Raw genomic sequence first — 19,339 nt, 5'->3', positions numbered from 1 at the left:
GGATCGACCGAGACCCAGACTTGGGCAGACTTCGACTTCGACGTCTCGACGTCTCGACTTCCAACCAAAACTGACCAGCGTTCCAAGCCAGCGTCGCGGGCTTACTGAGCTCGCCGAGCAGCGCGTGTCCACGGGTACGCCGCCTCGCGGCCCGACGACGTCCGACGAAGCTCCGAAAAATCCGGTCTCACTTTTTCCTCACCCTTTTTCTCACCACGGCGTGAGTGCTCACGCGCGATACTTCCTCCGGTGGCTCGTCGCATTATTTGCGAAAGCTCCCTTGGGGAGCTTGACGCTCGCAAACAAAAGACTTCAACGGCTGGGCAAGCGACGAACGTACAGCCCGTGCGGGGAACCGTTTTGAAGCTAGAAGGAAACCGTTACGCGCTTCCAAGCGTGGAGCTTTCGTTTTGGGGTAAGCTACTGGCGGTGCCGTAGCGTTTGAAATGGGGGCTTGTCTGTGGCCAGTACCGGTTGATTCGTGAACATGATGAGTGTGTTGTTTTTTTTGTTGTTAGTTGCAAATGTTTGCCAACGGAAGGCACCGTTCATCGATGTTTTTTATGTGAGTGTGCTTACCTACAATTTCTTACGGATTTTATTCCCCACACAATGGGGATGAAGGTTCAAACTGTAAACACAAACCATCTCGTTAATGGTAAATCTTTCAACTCTTCGGATGATTAAAAACCATTCTCGATAAACACTTTGTTTGGTGGTAAATTAATATTTACATATTTTATTACACATTGTGGTTCGTTTTTTTACAACAGTACAATCGCACGATGACGAGTCGTAAGCCTATGCAAAATAGCATCTGTCGGGACACTTTGAGGAAAAGCAACATATACAATAGAATTAACGAATAAAAAAATGGGACGCGATTTGATGGGATTTATTTTTCTTGGCAACTATTTCACACCTCCCTTCCGTTCCCTGGGTTGATCGATAAGAAAGTGAATCCAGATGACAAGGTTTTCTTAGTTTAAAATTGGGGGAAAGGGAAAAACAAGTGGCAGAAGTCTCTAAACGTTACTCTATCGAAGCTAAATAAATATCGAAACTTTAAACATTACACACGCACACACATTTTTTACACGTTGAAGATTTCGTCCACCAGCTGACGGGTGATGACTCGATGCGGCTGCGTCGGATTGAACTTCGGTCGCTGGTACAGCCGGGCGTTGATTGAGTAGAGCCGGGGCGAGAGATCACAGCGCACGTTAAACCACCAGTCGCACACGAATACCGCTTGCGAAAACTGCGTCCCGTTGGGGCAGAGGAATGTCGCCTGGCGTCCGTCGATGTCGCAATAGTGCCATCCTAGAAGCAAATGGATTGGGCTTTTTAAAAACATCAAGGGGAACGTCAATCGCAGCCATTACCTTGACACCTCGTGTCCATGTCCGCGAAAAAGCCGGGGTATTCTTGCTCGTCGCAGTAAAAATTGGTGTACGGAATCGCCGACAGGATGGGGTAGTCAGTTCCGGGCCGGCCTGTGGTGTCGAAGGGGGTGGAAAAGAAGATGGTCAAAAAATGGCGACGGCCTTCACGCTACGAAAAATACATTGACACCACCACGCCGAACAACGTAAAAGAACCCGTTTCTGTCAACGCTGACGCTGATGATCGGTTGGTTTCGTCGCCCGTTGGAGACACGGATTTTTTTTTTCGGATAAGTAAGAAAACTTGTAAAGCTATTCATTCATCATTTCAAGGATGCTCGCCGACAGCACAAATCTAAACCTTTCACATTGGTTCACTCAACAATAAAATTTGTTGTTTTTCAACTTACCAGGGATGGATTTCCCAAGCTCCAGATACTCCTGTACCGAAGGGCTTAGAAATCCGGGCGGAATGTCGGGGACGTCCTGTTCCTGCTGGCTGTTGCCGTTGGAATCAAGATCCTGGCTCGGTTCGGAGCCATCGACCGACTGTGCTGTGTTGGAGGTTCGCGCATTCCGTCCTCTTTTGGTGCGATTCTTTTGCTCGTGACCATCTAGTTGAAAGCCAAACCGGGTTTTTAAAAAAACACACACAGGTATTATTATTCTAAGCCATTTAAAGGAGAACGTTTAGAGCATCTTTAAATGTAAACCCTTAAATTAAACCTTATTAGAAAGGAAGTGCATGCTTAGAGCTGATTGCATCCAATATCATTTACGATCGCAAGCCAGCACTCAATTAAGGTGCAATATCCTGCCCAAGCCTCGGCTTAGCTAATTGCATAAAATGTCATCAAATATTCAAAGACCCCAATTTCCGAAGCAATCTGGTTGTCATAAGATATGACGTAGGAAACCGAACCGCGCGGGGAAGCCATAATAAAAACCCGCACCGAAAAGGTGATCGCTTTAAATTCGGTTCGAAGCCGAAGCGGTTGGCAGACATTTTTTCGCCTCCATTTGCCTACGGAGTAAATGTATCGTCGGGCTGAGTTTGGAGGGTTGGGCTGGGGGGCCGTAAAATTAAACGCAGTCAAGGAAATCATCGCAAGGTGGGCAAGGCCAAGACCGAACGATCGACCGACCGACTTCAGCTTCGTGGTGGCGGAGCTATAAAACATAAATCACACTCCCCAAAAAAGAGCGAATCTCCTGGGCCTGATCTGGCTGTGGTCGTCTTCCAATACATATCAGGCGGAGTTCGCACCATCGCGCGACATTTGCATGCCGTGTATGCTTCCTCTTAACCAAATTCAGATTCAACGATTATGCAACGGAAAGCGCTTACCTATTATAAGGAGACATCCAAATATCAGTAAAACTACCGAATTCGTTCGCCGGAGAAACATTTTCAGCTGGGGGTTTGTGGAAGAGAATAAAGAGGTGATTTTTTATTGAGTCGAGTGTACTTTGGCACGATGTTGCAACACAAATTAGTTGAGTTCATCACAGCACAACTTGGTTTGTTTATTTGTGCAGCATATTGTCCCTCCTCCGAAACCGAACAAACCAAACTCAATCGAACCAGGTCGAAACAGGAAGAGCGAAAACCAAATTAGATAAACACACACTGTTGACGCACAACCTGACGCTATCCCACTGGAATGGACCACCACGGTACGGAATGAAGATGGCCCACACAGGGATGTGATGATTGCTATTATCTAACCTCGCATGTGCACGCAAACAACTTTTACTTTTTCCGCACGACGCGACGACGCGAGTGTACGCGAGAAGAACAACTCCGAGCGACGTTCGACGACGACCGCAGGCTTTCGCGGTTCGAATATTGCTTGCTGGAAGCCCGTGGGCTCGGTACATCGGAACCGACAACCAGGCCCCCTCGCCTCCCTCCAGCGGAGCCTCCAGGCTCCGGGTGTCCAGCTCCGTGGGGTGACTTGAACGCGACGTTGAACGACGAACGCTCGTGAATCGCTCGCCCTCCGCCGTTGACCTAAGCGGTTGGGCTTCGGTTTTGCCATCACCATCATCGTCATCAGCAGCAGCATCATCATCAACAGGCCCAGCATCTCCGGGTGGCGTATGATTAATGCACCACGACACACCCACATTAGGGTCGATCAGCACACACAAACAAATGCGCGCATAGGTCCGTGTCCGATCGTTTGGACGGCCAGGGAGGGAGGTTGGGTTGGGCTGGACCAGTGGCTGGACCCGGGCTGGGCTGGGCTGGGCACTTCGAATTACTTCGACCCTCGAGACCGACGAGATTCGATCGGATTTTTCGATCGGGGCTCTAATTTGTGGCACATAGTTCGAATCGCCAGCCGTGGCATTATTGGAGCAGCGCTTGCAAAACGTTGGCTGCCCTCCAGAAGACGCGGGCGTCTGCAAGGCGAGGGATCTTTCGTGAAGGAAGGGGAAGGGGGGGAAAAACAACTAACAGCATAGCACACCAACCAACCGATCAAACTGGGTAAATGTCAAGCACCGAAACGTGAGAGAACGTTTGTGTGGCGATTGTTGACGCCGGAGTGGCCTTTCGGTATTGTTCGTGGGGGTGGAAGGAGGTAGGGGAGGGGGAGGGGGAGTATAACACGCGCTCTTGGGGTGGCGCTGGCAACATGCATCACCTTCGGATCCGACACCGTCGCGAACACGAATATTCTTAATTAAGAAATAATTAAATTAGAAACCACCACTGAGAGAGAACGTTCGTTCGTTTCACACGGTTCCGATAAAGTACGGTTCCTCCAAAAGGCTGAGGCGATTATTTGTACTCCCCCACAGCCACAGGGGTTTAGATGAGTTGGAGTTCGAGCTCCAAGAGTTGCTTTTTCTAAAATCACGTGATCGATATCGGTTTCATTTCTTCTCCTCCAATCTAAAGGACACTTTCGTACCTTCTCTCCAAACGCTCACTAACGCGGAACTCGGGAGTTGGGAAAGGTAATCTAACGGATCCACTGGTCGACGATCCTGATCATACCTTCGCACCGAAAAAAACAACACAAACCACTGGGCCTAAACACACCGAAACCTCCACCGAACTCGCGCAGTCGTCAACACATACTGAGCCAGCATGCGGTGAGAATCCGGCCTGCTGGTGGCACCGTCTCCATCTCCGGCTGTCTCGCTTTATGTTGTAACTGAAGAAGTTAATGCTGAGAAGCAAAAAAAAAAGAAACCGAATCCCAAACGATCCCCCGAGTGGCGGGCCAAAGGCAGACACAACACTCTCTTTCCTTCTCGTTCAGGCTCGTGCGTTTTCTTATGCTTCCTTCAGACAACAATATCTTTGGCGGGCTATGTTTCTCTTCCCTTCTAATGCGCTCTTTCTAGCCTGAGCTTTGGTTGGGGGTTGCATTTATTTTTCTTTTTGTTCGTCCCGCGATCTCGCGAGATTCGTGCGACTCGCACTTCTCGCGGCGAGAACCGAGGGCCTTAGGCTTTGGAGGATCGCGCTACACGCTGACCCTCGTGGGCTGAAACATGCCACCGACGCTTGTAATGCTGCGTGCGCATGCGTACCCAGTCGGCACCACCTCTCCACTCCCTTTGGGGGACCCCCTCCACGTTCGACCTTCTCGCGCGGGATCGGTACGAATTTTTATTCTTGAAAAAGCAACGGTTTCCCGAGCAGAATACAATCGCTCCGTGGAACTTGTGTGTTTCTGTCATCGTCGTCTCTTCCTTTCGATTCCGAGCCCGCGATTTTGGCCTTCCTTCGCATCCAGCTTCTTTTTTATGTTGGTTTTTTTTTTCTCTTTGGCGAGGGACAACAACACGAGATGAGATCATACACAGCCCTATTCGCGTGGTGTGTCGCTTCCTTTCCAACTTCGATCGCTTTCGGTGGCGGCGTTCTGGAGGAGTTAGAATGTGTGTTTGGTTTTTCTATGGTGGTTGCGTTTTTTGGGGATGAACGCGGAGAGACAAAACCGCCACAAGGACAACGCCATGAAATGAGGGGGGGTTTCCAATTAATTGAAAGTCAACCTCGGGACCTCGACGAGGTGGTCGTTTAGCGGAAATGATCGAGTAGTTTATTACGGGGTCATATGGTCGAACGACATAAAATTGTCACATTGTGTTCCACTAAAGCCACATTCTGCGCGTGAGAATCGTTTCAAGTTTCTGTTATCGAAATCTCCACGAAGTAAACGGTATAGGAAAGTGCAACTTTTGAAAGCTTTCAGCTGAAATGTGGCTGGCAACACTGCCAAAAGTCATCTAACGATCAAATTAGATTCATTTAAACCACCGTTTGATAGACGTTTGACGTTTGAAATGACGGTTAATGCTTTCAATGTTGAATGAGGCAAGAAATACCTATGCCTTAGGATTTGTGTAGACAATTTATGAAATTAAAATTAATTAGTAAGAAATAAGATACGCATGAAAAAGGAACTAGATCTCATGAAACAGAGACATGTTAAGCAATTGGCTCGAAGAGAATTGAGACACTCGGTAGAGTGATTGAATTGTCAAATGATTGAAAGACACTAAATGGCATCTGTTTCCTTGCACGAAATGAAATGTAAGAAGAAACTATGTTACATTTTCCAATGAATCTATCGTAGGCGCTTCTCTATGGAACTGCGTAAAGCAAAGGGGTTCACTTTAGCTATTGCTTTATCGCAGGTTTTCACAACCTTTTTTTAGAAACACCCGTCTCTGTGTACCGTATTGCGCCGGACCTATATTTGAAATCCTCGTACCGTCCCAGAAACCGTCAATCATGTCCTCTCAATTCACGCTGAACGGATGCATCCTTAGCCAAACGGACATGCGACTAAAGGAAGGAATTTTCAAAGCATCGGAGCTTTACCTTTCCGGTGGGTTTTCTTTCCCCAGGCGCATGAGTGTGTCAGGAATATCCAGTTCGAAATAAACACGAATCGAAGTGGACATCTGTGCCAACGTCGAAGCAATGGCGTTGCCCGGTTCTCACTCCGGTCCGTAGGGCCTACGACCTTCATCCGTTTATCTGTAACTGATTACGCACTTTGCTGCGTATTTTTGTCCACATACGGTTGGCCGTGCCCGTTCCTGGATGGATCGAACGCATCTCCAACACATCCCAGTGGGAAAGTTTTAATTAGAGAAAAACATACAACCGAACGAGAACCGAACAAAACCGGTACGGTTCGAGAGCATGTTAGCGAAGAGCTTTGCGCCACCATTGTCTGACTACCATCTCATGGATGGACGTGGACCATCGTGTGTGTGCGTGTGTGTTGCCTTAACGTGGCGTTAAATCGGATCAGTCGGGAAAATTCAATCATGCTTCCTAATACCATTTACGGGCGTTGGTTTGATTTACTTTCCGCCCGATTCCGATTGTTCGCCCGTTTGGTGGAAGGTGCTAATGCCGGAATGTTGGACCGGATGAAACTCTCCATCCGTGCCATGATGTTGTTTTAACGAGTGTTTCATTTGTTTTTGTGTCCACCACCGGTCAACGCGGGGGGTGCCAATTCGGAAAGTTTGTCCACTCCAAGGCTCGTGTGGTGTTTCGCGACAAGGGAAATAGTGGAATCGCGACGATGTACGACATTGTCCCATTTTACTTTCGGTTAATTTGATAAAGGCATTCCCTTTCGGCAAAGCGGGTCAACACCGTGGCACCAGAACTTTCAGACCTTGCGTACACGTTCACCAACCCGTCAATCATCGAAAGAACCGAGCAATGCAAAGCGGACGAGCCGTGCGTCAGTTGGCGGATCAAAATAATTAGACCGCAGCAGCAGCGAGCGTCTCCGATTCGGAAACGAGCCATCTTGGAGCCAGCAATTCACTTCACTTCTTCTACTCGCTGTGGCTCTCTTTTATGCCAAGGTCGGCGCGGGGGAAGACATTCAAATCCAATACCCGCTCGAACCGGGCAAGATATACTCGCATCGTTAAGACGCATGCAGGCATAACAATGCTCTACTTAAAGTGCTTTAATCGCATCGTACTTTGCCAGGAGTGTGTGCTTAAGTAGATGTGGTGTGCGGCTCACCAGAAGGCCATCTCGATTCGATTCTTAAGCTTCGAATTCATTTAAGACAATTATGGTCGCAAAACAAAAAGCGAAAATTTATTGGATCAGATAAATTAACTTTTATTTTAAATAAGAAATTATGTCTACAAGAGCGGCGCATAAAGCTTATTCGTATGGTGGTAAATCCTTCAGAATAATGTTCCAAAGAGCTACCATGTATTAATCTTGTTAAATATCCCCCCATCCTAAGCCACCGGAAAAAAACAAAGAACTGACCAATTTGTTCACTAATTCCCCCCGCAAAACAGAGTACTTGACCGATAATTCTCAATACCACTGCGATATCTTTGCGGGTTTTCCGGCTGCAGGAAAAGTCAAACTATCAATTATATGCTCCACGAAACCCCGAACGAACGCCTCGAGTACGGCATGGGTCACAACTTTAATGTGACACTCTTCCACTTCTACCCGAGAAGTGGTTTTCGGAGTGGTTTTCCCGGGGGAAGGGAAACCGGGGGACAACACGCCTGGTGGTGAAAGTTCCGCAGCATCGCCCTTTTCCGAGACTGGTGGCGAATGAAGAAACCAATTTTCGGATGGGAGGTTTGTTTCACAAATCACTGAGTCCATCCCCGGGACGCGCCCCGGGTTTGGATGAAGTGGTGGAGTGTGTATCGAATTTCGTCTTGGTTGTTTGTCGTCGTCGTGGGGACGGGGGTGGAAAGGGGGGCCGGGGGGAAAAGGGACCAAAGTCCCTGCACACCCGGTTGTTGTGGGTCGGAATAAATTTCCAAATTTTTCAATTAAATTCTAACCATAAATCTACTTATGGTTTAGTGGAGGAAAATGGGAATTTTCCTCCCAACCGGGCACTGGTGGGAGGGTGGGGGGCCGTTGTTGAGGTTCAACTGCTCGGAAGGTGAAGGTAGGTCATGGGGTGGAGAAATGCTACCGGTCCCCAGAAAAGCTACTCCTACTCCCCAGAACCGGTTCGGTGTTGGGAAGCGAAAGAGGAAAAGGATCCGACGCTGGGCGGGAGTGGGTGGGAAATAATAATTTAGCTTAATTGAGAATGATATTGAAATGGAAACGATTTGTGGGATCCCATCAGCACAATTGGAGGCTGCTGGATTTTTTTTTTGTTTTGCTCACGAAGAGCTTTTATTTCATCCTCTATTGAAATATTTCTGTTTGCCGTGGGTTTAATTCATAGATAAGTGGACCGGGAGTAAAAAGAAAGGCGATGAGTCCTTTTTTCGGGTTCTCAGCACATTTAAGCCACATGTTTCACGTTGGAAAATTATGAGGGTTAGTCACGCCATCGAGTTGGTAGTAAATATATTCCCATAAAAGTAATCATTGAACCCTTTCGAAAACTATTTGGTTGATGGCCGAAATAGTTCAAACATGTTTATAAAATCTGTAAAAGTAATCATTCAACTGGTAAAATTCCTTGACATAAGAAAACTGTTAGGGATAATTGAATGTCTTCTCGAAAGTTTGATAACTGATTTCTGTTTTATTTCTTTTTGTTAAGTCTCATCTGCTTTCCGGGGCGTCAAAACTCATTTGCATCGATTTAGAAGTTTGTTTGCTCACGCTGGACTATCCCAGGCTTTTCCTTCTCCCCGCTTCTACTGTGAATTCATTTGGGTGAAAAATTTCCTCGCACTTTTTCCCTCCTCTCGGCCATCCTAATGGAAACTCACCCCCCAAAATCAAGTAGCAGCTTCCAATTGCGCGACAAGAATTTGACTGCGGGTCTCGGGGAAAAAGCGATCGTGATCAAATTATTCAAATTATTCGCATCATTTTCCGATTGAAGAACTTTCGCGGCCGCCCTCCATCGAGCCATCGAGCCGTCAAGGACCGGCTCGTCTAGTCGTAAGTCCGCGAAGATAGAGTGTTATTGGGTCTCGATGGGTCGCTCGCGATAATAACGATAGCAAGACGGTCAGCATTCAACGTTTCGCGCGAAGACAGACGGACAACGTTTAATGGTTGGCCTTGGGAAGAAGGTTAGTGTTGGTTTGGAAATTTGCGTTTTCGATCGACACGGTTCGGTCACGGCTGCTGGTAGCAATTAACGACCTCTAGAAGCAGGACGAAGGTTACGCACGAATGCGTTCGATAACGCCGACAGAAAGTTACTCGGAATGTTTTCGCCTAGATGACACAGACGATTCCATTTTCTTCCCCCTTAACGTCTTCATCGTGGAGGTTGTGTTGACGTTTTTTTTTTGTCTTATCACGAATGAAATGTCACCGAATCCGAATATTACCGTGGACAAACACAGCGTTTGCGTTGTTTGCGTTCGTCTCGTGAGACTTTCGGTTTCGAAGTGGAAAACTTTACTTGAAATAATTCCTCCGAATGCAAGCAAATCCGGCGTCCCCGGAGTCGTTGAGAGAGTTCTAATCAGAACGGTCCTTCCAAAAACGGTCGCTTTGGTTAGGTGCATTGCGTTAGATGCATCGATTCGGTGAGGGCGTTTTGTGTGCTCGGGAGTGTAATTAACTTAAGTACCCTCGCCCGAATTCAATTCACAGCGGAGAGATTTACTGTTGACTTTTCTGCTTTTAGAAAGTTCCAAACAAGGAAAAGGATAGAGCTCCAGGCGGGAGAGGATAATCTTTGTCTGCCCTTTTCGTTGAACCGGGTTTCGGGAGCGATGTGGAGTAATTTGTTTAATAGATTTCTGTATTCCGCTCGCGAAATGGTCCAATTCAAGGGATGCTACAATTTATTCCACACTCTGGTAAATTACTTTTGGTAGCAAAAGGACCTGCACTAAACGTTTATATCACTCGGCGATTCGCGGAAAAAGGTCACCCTAAGGGAACGACCTAACGCTTTATGATAATGTACAGAGCTGATTACATTTTCGGTAAGAAATATACAGCTGTATTGTAACACTGAAGCAGCTTAATCTTTGAAGAACCAAGTTTACTATAATGTAAAAATTGCATCTACCATTTGCCATCCCCAAAAATGTACCGAATCGAGTGATTACATTAACCTGCCATAGTTTGTGAGTCTTTCGCGAAAAAGACCTACCCTATGGCATCGAAAATGTGCACTTTTGGCACATCGGATGCAAAATGGTACGCGCCAGTGCCAAGTGCATTGTGATGTCACACGTCAGGTCGAAGTTATGTCCGTTCTGCACCCGACTTCGGGGGGTCCAAATAATCTCCACAGAATCTCTCCGAGGTTGAACTGCAAGTTAGATAGAACGCTGCCGGAAATTGGCCCCCTTTTTGCATCCGAGCGAAATAGTAATTCGCTAATGGAATTTGACCATCGAACGTGGAAAAGCTGTGAGAGAAGCAACCGAATGCATTCGGTTCGGTACTGGTAAAAGTCAAGTTCGATCTATTATTGATGCTCGGTTGCGATTACGTTCCGTGCTACTCGACCAGCAGCATGGTTGCGTGCTGTGGCTGGCGAAGGAAAAGTTCGCCCATTTTCCATTCGGTACACAAATATTATGCGCTTTTCACAGTACTGCAAAGGGTTCTCGCCATGCACAGACATTCCGACACAGTTGAACATTTAGCTAAAGCAGAATGGGACTTTTTTCTGTGCTTTTTCTTTCTGTTTTTGTTGTCCACTCTTGTGCCATACTTTTACTTTTTGCTTTTCGTTCGATGAACATTTGAAACCGACGCCGTTTGCATCATGTATCGTCAATTTATAGGTCAATAATTATGCTTACTTGTTTATGCTTTAATTGCGAAACTTCCGTATGACAACTGCAGCGAGAATCGATGTGCGCGTTTTGCAACAAATCATAATCCTCCGATCGGCCGGCCTCCTCTATCGATGCGTTCGCCAAATCGAGGGCAGATTGTTTGTTCCGCGAGCGATTATAGTGCTGTCAATCAGCGATAATTAAGTGCATCGTTAACAGAACAAATATTGATCAATTATGCTTTTCCCCCGGTTGTAAAGCATTGAACGGTGCGTCAAAGTGTGCAGTTGTCCAGGGGGGGAGTTGGAAGGAGTGTTGCACTGATCAAGGATGAAGTATTAATTTGCCTTTCGAAACTTCCACTTAATCGAGTTGACTCCCGGAGTGGTGTGACTTCATCGTGCAGATACAAAAATAAACACTTTCGAACGACAAATTAATGAAGCTAAATAAATTGCAAGACGTTTCTGTCAAGGGGGAGCGAATTTTAGCTGCAGTTTGCTGAAGGAATCTGTTGCCCCGATGAATATTACTCTCCAGCAGTGGGTGAATCTTGGTTCAACAAATCAAGAACTGTTGAAAGTTGCACTTCATGCTCGTCTCGTGACAGTTTTTCCCTTGCGTACGTCCTTTGGAATCGTAGAGCAGGGAGTTGGAGATGAAAAATTGTACGGAAGACGATATTTAATTTATTGCATCAAAAACCAACTACACAGGAGAAAGTTTTCCTTTCGCCCCCCCGAGATGTTTCGAGTTGGTGACGTGACGAATAGGTTGGTTGTTTGTAAGATAATAAAACTAAACTTGATCACGCAGAAGCGTTGGGTGATAACATTTCCAAGACACAAACTCGGTTGGAACGCACAATAGTAGGAATGAAAATGTATTTAAAAAATCTATCTCCCTTCAAGTATCGCTGACTCTTGTTGACTTTCACAACTAACACTTTTTATCCATCTGTTCCCTCGCTCCATACGTATCTTATCAACCGAGACAAAAAGGGGGAAAGAAAAAGTATTAATTTGAGCCAACAGAAATAAAATCAAAACTAACTTTATTAGCGTTAGCACGGAACGCTCCGAGCTAAGTATCTCTCGGTCTGGCCAGTTTGAGCTCTTGAAGTTCCGTAGTCGGTCCAAGATGGTGATACAAAGCAAAAATTCCACCGCTTCCTTACGAGGGAACCTCATCGTGGATCATGATCCTTGTGATGCTCCGCTTACCATCAGGCAGCTCATCCTCGGCCCCCCGGAGGCATTCACCTTCTTGCAGTGAAGTTATAAGTGTGACTGATTCTGGGTTCAACTCCAAGGGTGAGACGAATTCCACCCGATGCCTGTTGCACATCCAGGGAACGGTCTTGTCCTCCGCGAACGACCGGAATGCTTGCGATTATAAATTTCGGTCTGCTATTTTTCCAACAACAAGCATGAAGAAAATTTTTGTTTTTTGACTTACTGCCGGAAGGACTTTCTTTTACTTTTTACGTCTTTCAATCTACCGTACTTTAGAGTGAAGAGAAAATCTCTCGCATGGTGAGATATAACCATTTTACTTGATTAAAATCAACTTTACGTCTTCGTGTAAGAAAGTTCGCCGATGCCTTCTGTGCAAGCCCCCGGGGGCTGGTTGCGCGAAAAGAAAACATGCGAACAAGCACCTCGGTAACGACGGCTCATGGAGTTGAAGAACTGGCGGGAGAAAACGGACACAAGCGCGTGTGTGCAGTAGAATGCGATGAGGTGAAGTGGGCTCTTTAAGTCGAGAGAAGTTCGCCCACGTCTCGAAGATACTTTTCGAGAGATTCTTCTAATCGTATGGGAGTAGATTTTTCTTCCATTTTTCCGACTTTTTCACCTCCCGACGCCCGAACGATGGCAGCGATAAAGAAGTGGACTCCGGACTCCGGCGCCAGGTTGATGTCTGATGCCGAATTCACATGCGATTTTTGAGCGATGGCATCTTAGCACGAGCAAGCAATTGCAGTTGGTCGTGGGTTGATTCGGATCTCGCGGGAAAAGTAATGTGCGCCCGCTAATAGTTTGACTAAGGATGGTTCATAAACTTCGTTGCGGTAGGAACCGGGGGGCCAAAGTCAGGGAAAATGGGAAAAGAACTCGCAAACGGAATGGCGTGCGTGCCGCATTCGAGGCTTTGAAAGTTTTTTTTGGAAGGTGGAGAAATTTAGCGGTATAGTAACAGCGGGTCTAGTGCAAGTGACGACATTGTGTGGCCAAAGGCGTGTGGTGAGGGCTCTCCGAGGGGGGAGAAACCACCCTCTACGCCAACCGATTCGACGAGGTGGAAAAAGTTAATTCAAGCGGGAAAAAGTTTAATGAAAAACTGTCGTACAAAGCTTAAACTGGCCAGACATCTTGAAGAAAGTTGGCTGGCGAAGGAGGGGGGGAAGAAGAGAAGGGAGACGGCCGTAGGAAAGAGGGGGAGAATCGTGCCAACGACGGGAAATACTTGTGTGAAGTGAACTAAAAATTACTTTTGACTTTTGATGAAATTAAACTTTTGCTCGTTCACCTCGGGCCCAGGTTTGCGGGGAAAATCGTGCTTCTGGCCGTGGCTGGTGCTTGTTGATTTTTCACCCCGTTTTCGAGAACTCACTGCAAGAGCCGTTCCCCCCCCCCACCGCCCATTTTACCGCGTTGTCGCATGCCAATTGACAAGTTCGCGAGTTGTGGGGAAAATAAAAGATGGTCACGATATTTTCGGGTGCCTATCGATCTACATTCGTTTCCTTCATCTTTTGTTTTGTATTTTCCTTACGTTAGATCTGTTTTTGGGTGGCCCAGTGGGTGGGGGAGAATTTGAAAAGTTTGTTGCTTCATTTAACTTCCGCGATCCTGAAGACATTGTTTTAATGCAAGTTTGTGCGACGAAATTTGGTGGAATTTTCCCTTCCATTAATCCTTCGCAATAAAGGTCCACACTTTAATGAGCGGCCCGTGTATTCAGGCGAACGGGGTTTTGGTTAATCATCGCTGCTTAAATTAATTTCAAACCGCTTCAAATAGTCGTCACACCTGGGCGGGTCAACCGGGAAACCGGTGCGCTGATTATTCCTCCGAAGTCTTCATCGACGTTGAGGATTACAAGGACCGAGCGGGGGGTTTTTATCTTTACCAGAACCGAAGCTGAAAAATGACTGTACGACGCAAAAGGGGAGGGGAACAGTACCGCCCGGGTCGGGGTTGGTGCTACTTCCGGCCCTAATCGGTAGCTAATTAATCTCTTCTGAATGAGTGAGCAAATAGAATGGAAATTATGCTTCAAAACTGACACCCGGAAGGCTTAGAATAGAAGATATTAATTAAACTTAATGATCGATGAGCAAGTCGTTAGGTGCACGGAAAACTTCGGACGGACGCTGGAGATTTCTCTCCAGAGTTAGTGTGGAAGTGGAAAACTTTGTCCGCGCTCGTGAAAGGTATTGTAGATTGATAGCAGTGAGGTATTGAGTTGATAATTTCTATAACACGCCGGTATTGATTTTCTCATCAGATTGATTACTTCCCGCAATGATGAGATGAGATGTATAATTTAACTCCATATAGTTGAAGCTGTTAACATTGATTTTCTTCACTGTTTTGATACATTGAACCTAAAATCTATGCCTTTTATCTATATCGTTCCGTGAAACATCTTTCACGTCTCTTGCCTATGGAAACTCGGCCTAGTTTTCCCCTCCCTTTGCTATGGCTTTGATAGGTCGGACGGAATCAGTTTGTTGGAAAGATTTTCATCGAACCGTCACTAATGTGCTTCCGACCGACTGACCAACGCCAACATGTGGGCTCGAAGTTGGAAGGAAGGTGCGTAGTACGTTGTGCGGTCTTGCTGCTTGTTTGTTATAAAGTTTCGCAAGTATGGATTGGGAGTTTTCAAGGAATCGAGAAACTTAATACACACAAATACTCCCTCTACCAGGAGTTGTTGTTCGAAAATGTGGATGAGGATGAAGTGAGGATGAGATTCGACTTGATAAATATCGTAGATATTAGTTGTTCCACGATTCATTTTTCTTTCCAATTTTGAAAGCACTTTAAACACATGGAAACATAGTTTATATTGTCAACTTGAAAGAATTAATTGAAGGTTGGGTTAACTTTTATTCATCCTTTCCCTGTTCAAAGAATACTTTCCACAGTTTGACGCCCTCTAGGAAACATCCTGTAGGTCCTAGTAACGCACATCCGATAGGTCCTATTAACGCACGGAATGAGTTTTCCACTCAAACAAACTTTACGAAACTCGGCGAACCACAAAACCGGAACGAGCAAACCCCTTTTCCACACCTGGCTGAAGGTGACATGTTCTGTTCCGGAAGGCGCCTCGTATCGATGCAGTTGCGTTTGTTGTTTGCGTGTATGTTTATGGTAGAATTGAGAGTGCATTCTTTTGATAAGGTGTGGTGTGTCGGATCAGTTACGCATAAAGACCTACCGGTTCTAATAATATACCAGGTAAAATAATTGTAAGAACATCGCCTACTAAGTAGAACTTCAAAGTCCATGTTAAAAGATCAGAAATATAAAACAATGTTTACCAACCGTTTTAGTAAACATACTAAACGAAATATAATTAGAGAATAACTCTTAAAATGCTCTCTTCTTCCCTCAAATGTTGCAAAACGGCCGTAAAATGAAAACAGGAAGCTCCTGAAGTGACGATCTCGTTAAAGGTTTGTTAGTCGAAAGGGGGCAACATCGATATAAATAATCAGATCCCATCGTTCCACCGATGAATCTCGCCCCTGTACGTTATCTGGTTGCTTATGCGTGGTCGTGCAGGACCAGGTCCCGGTCGGGCCAGAATAGCCGATGCTAATAGAAGCCCCAATCATGGTGAGCAGCCCCCAACTGCTGCTGCTACTGATGAGGAAGCTGGCCCGTCGACCCGAAAGGGTGCTGATGATGTTGCATGCGAAGCCGGGAAAACAGGCGGGAAATTCCTAACCAACCTCTCCCACCATCGGTTCTGACCTTCCCTTGGCCTCCGATGCGGAATGTGCCCGGAATGCGTTTCGCTTGGGTTCGAGTTGATGCTTTTGATTTAACTCATTAAGCGAACGAAATGCATTGAACCGCACGCTTCGGTAGAAAATGCCCGCTTCACACGCACCCCACGGGAAAAAGTTCACGGTGGTGCTGTTGGGGGAGGGTGGCCCGCCTTGACTGTTTGGAGGGAGGGACGTACGATAATTATAACGATATAAAATTAAACACGCCGAGCAACACGGACCCCGAAAACCGAACGCAAATTTCCACACCGTTCCAAAACGGATCGCTTGCCTCGGTTCCGTCCCGTTGTAATGTGTGTGTGTGTGTGGGGGGGGGGAGAGCCTGATGACGATAACATTTCGGGAGAACTTTTCCGGGTCGAGCCAGCCCCCGGGGTTTTTCCCCATGGGTTGTGGGAAATACGCGCCACGGCGGTACGCATCCTTTTGCCGATTTCGATTGAGAAGAGGTTCCCGCATCGATGCCGGCGGACTCGTGCGGGGATTGGAAGGGGTCGGGAAAGTTAGGCCGGATTCGGGACGGCCGTTCATTTGCTTGCAATCTCGCCTCAATGCGATCGTTAGTTTGGGGTCGGGAAAAATTAGCAAAGCATAAATAATCTTCGATCGATACGGGACTAATGTGCTTCATTAAGCATCGCAAAGGGTCAAAAGTGGAGGAGGTGTAGATATGGTTGATGTTGGAGGTGGTGGTGGTTGAGATATAAATAGATAAAGTGGGTCAAAATATGTCTTTCCTATACCAAGTCGTGGTTTTGATTTTCGCATGAAATCCGTCACAACTTGAAACTATGATTGAGTCAAAGATTGAAACGCCTTTGCATGTTGTTCGTGTATTGGAATTCCATCACGCTCTCCTATGAAACATACGTGTTAGTTCATAGAGAACAACACATGCACATTGGGACAATTTAATCTTCCCATCGTTCGTCATCGAGCTATTTGCCTTGGCGAGGTTGGAGATGATTTAATCAATTATGAATCCTTATGCACTCCATGGAACCCATCCTTTGTCGAGACCCCAGCTCCTCAGTGCATTCTCTGAAGACCCCAAAGCGAAGAATATGAGTCTCATTTAAATTAAATATGATCCTACCTCCACTTTCCAGAAATGGTATTTGTAAGCCGCTTTTCGGTCCACTGGAGTGGGAACATGTACTCGATTCGAGTTGGAAGACACAAGCGTGTTGTGCAAATATAAAACGTTCAACCGGTTGCGAAGTAATCAGGAAGCAATCTGAGCGTCGACATCGGATCGTCGTGCTGAAACACAAGGAAAAGAAGGCAAAACAACTTCAAACAAACGCAAGACGCAGCGTCGCAGCATGGTGCATAAGTATGAAAATCAAATTGCACCCTGACGCGCCCAATGATGGAATGGCGTTTCATAAGCTTCCAGTCGTTGCATGGATGCGACTACTCCCCATGGGGAGGTGCGATCTATGATAAAGAAGAAAGGGGGTGCAGCATGTTACTCTGGCGCGGTGAAAGAAGAGTATCCCTAGAAGACATTAGTGAAGTGGAAGGTTTCCCAGTTCTTGAAAGGGAAGAAGGTAATGGAAATGGCAAAATTGTTGTAGGTTTGGTGTCGTACCATTTTCCGGCGGCAGTTTTCCGACGCGGATGTCATGTTAGTGGTTGCCTATAGCAACATGGGTTGATCTGCATGTGAGAATTCTTTGTGTAATGAATTTGTCTTCCTTGAAACTGGCATGCTCAAAATAAAACTTGTCTTTGTTGAGTCACTTTAATTAAGTCGGTGCTGTTTTACAACCTTCACGCTTTAATTGTACATCTCCCTTTAAATAAATTCTTCCCTGCACGAGGCGGACCGATGGATGAATGTTCGTTGTTCGCTTCGGTTCGATGAAAACTCAAAGGCAGCTGATGCCGAAAAATCGCCAGAAAATAGTGATTACCGGAGAAAGGCCACGAAAGGGTGAGGATAACAGCAGATAGGAGAGGTCTTAGCAGCTCCCCCAGGGTTGTTGGACTTTTCTCAACCTCCCATGCAGCTTCCAAACATGTACTTCATTAGCTTAACGGTGCTGGTGTGCAGCATTCTCTTCCCGTCGGTGCAACCTTCGCCGGGCTGGCTTTACTCTCTCGAACCGAGAAAGAATGCAAGGAAAACCGGTGCTTTGCAAAAGCAACCGGCCACTCGCCCGCTTAGATAAACATCAAAACGAAATCAAATGAACAACTTCCGGCCAGCTGGTGGAAAACTTTGGCCCCGGTCGGGATTGAAGCTCGATGGAAAACTACCGGGGCGGTACACGAAACCCAATGCGCGAAAGGTTCGAAGATTCCGAGCGGGAAAATGCGGCAACTCCTGCATCGCGCTGCCGTGGTAGTCGGAAAAAGACTCAGACGGGCAGTGAAAAAGAAAGCCACGGAGAAGCAAAAACCCCGCCCGGATGGCCGATGCGCAACAAGGAAAAACCAATACCGAACCGGACATTCACGAGCAATGATTTGATCATTTGGCTAGTAGTTTAAGGCTTAGCGCAAACACGGGGAGTTCGAGGAAAGAAAAAAAAGAGGTGGAAAGTATTGGAATCATCGAGAAGAGCCCGGGAAAACTCGCGATTCCGGACGAACCGGCCGGGTGAAAAAAAAGCTCCTACAGCGGGAGCTATAAGCAAACAAACTACATAAACAGGAAGTAATTAGTTGATGAGTTTCGATTACTCGAAGTTCGAAATGTGGCCACGAGGCGAAGGAAGCGAGGGTTTGCTCATTGGTGGAAAAAGAGCATTCTTCAGGCCGTAAGGAAGGGTATGTTTGGGGGGGCTTCACAAGAGAGGGGGCAGGATCGGTCGAAGAGAAATCCTACACAAACTTTTCCTGCCAATCGACAATCTAATTCGTTGAGCATGACTGGAATCGAATCCTTATAATCCGGTTTGGTCGTTCGATTTTTCCTCATTTTTCCCTCCTCGCATTTTTCCCCCATGGCTGTGAAAGCGTTGGAGGCTGTGGGCAAATGTGGTGGAGCATTTTTGACCATACAATTACCACCCGGCGCGTGCGACGAGCGGCTCGAGAGATACGGTGAAACGCTTGTTGAAAAAGTTTCCCAAACACACACAAACGTTGGCCGAACGAAAAACGCTGCTCTTATCAGCTTAACCGCCAGCTATCGTGATGCGATTAGGAGAGGGATCCTAACCTCTCGCGTAACGAAACAAACCGGACCATCGACGGATAAGCATAA

The 19,339-nt window shown here is 46.6% G+C and overlaps 1 protein-coding gene across 1 annotated transcript; it reads right to left on the bottom strand.

Annotated features, from left to right (window-relative positions):
- Positions 1-1,093: 1,093 nt before the first annotated feature.
- On the bottom strand, positions 1,094-3,163 carry LOC131281591 (uncharacterized). Its single transcript, XM_058310934.1, has 5 exons — positions 3,122-3,163; positions 2,734-2,806; positions 1,796-1,999; positions 1,386-1,496; positions 1,094-1,323 (listed from the first exon to the last, which is right to left on the bottom strand). Exons 2-5 carry the CDS (start codon positions 2,792-2,794, stop codon positions 1,094-1,096), a joined length of 606 nt encoding a protein of 201 aa, XP_058166917.1. The 5' UTR covers positions 2,795-2,806; positions 3,122-3,163.
- Between the last annotated feature and the right edge of the window lie 16,176 nt (positions 3,164-19,339).

Source organism: Anopheles ziemanni, chromosome 2 (genome assembly GCF_943734765.1).
Source record: "Anopheles ziemanni chromosome 2, idAnoZiCoDA_A2_x.2, whole genome shotgun sequence".
Lineage (NCBI taxonomy): Eukaryota > Metazoa > Arthropoda > Insecta > Diptera > Culicidae > Anopheles > Anopheles ziemanni.
The sequence above is the reverse complement of the archived record's forward strand: the minus strand, read 5'-3'. Positions and strand labels throughout refer to the sequence as shown.

Coding starts and splice junctions, on each gene's coding strand:
- LOC131281591 (XM_058310934.1), bottom strand. CDS start 2,794: ATGTTTCTCCGGCGAACGAATTCGGTAGTTTTACTGATATTTGGATGT. Junction 1,497..1,795: donor GCTTGGGAAATCCATCCCTG/GTAAGTTGAAAA, acceptor TCGACACCACAG/GCCGGCCCGGAACTGACTAC. Junction 1,324..1,385: donor CATGGACACGAGGTGTCAAG/GTAATGGCTGCG, acceptor ATTTGCTTCTAG/GATGGCACTATTGCGACATC.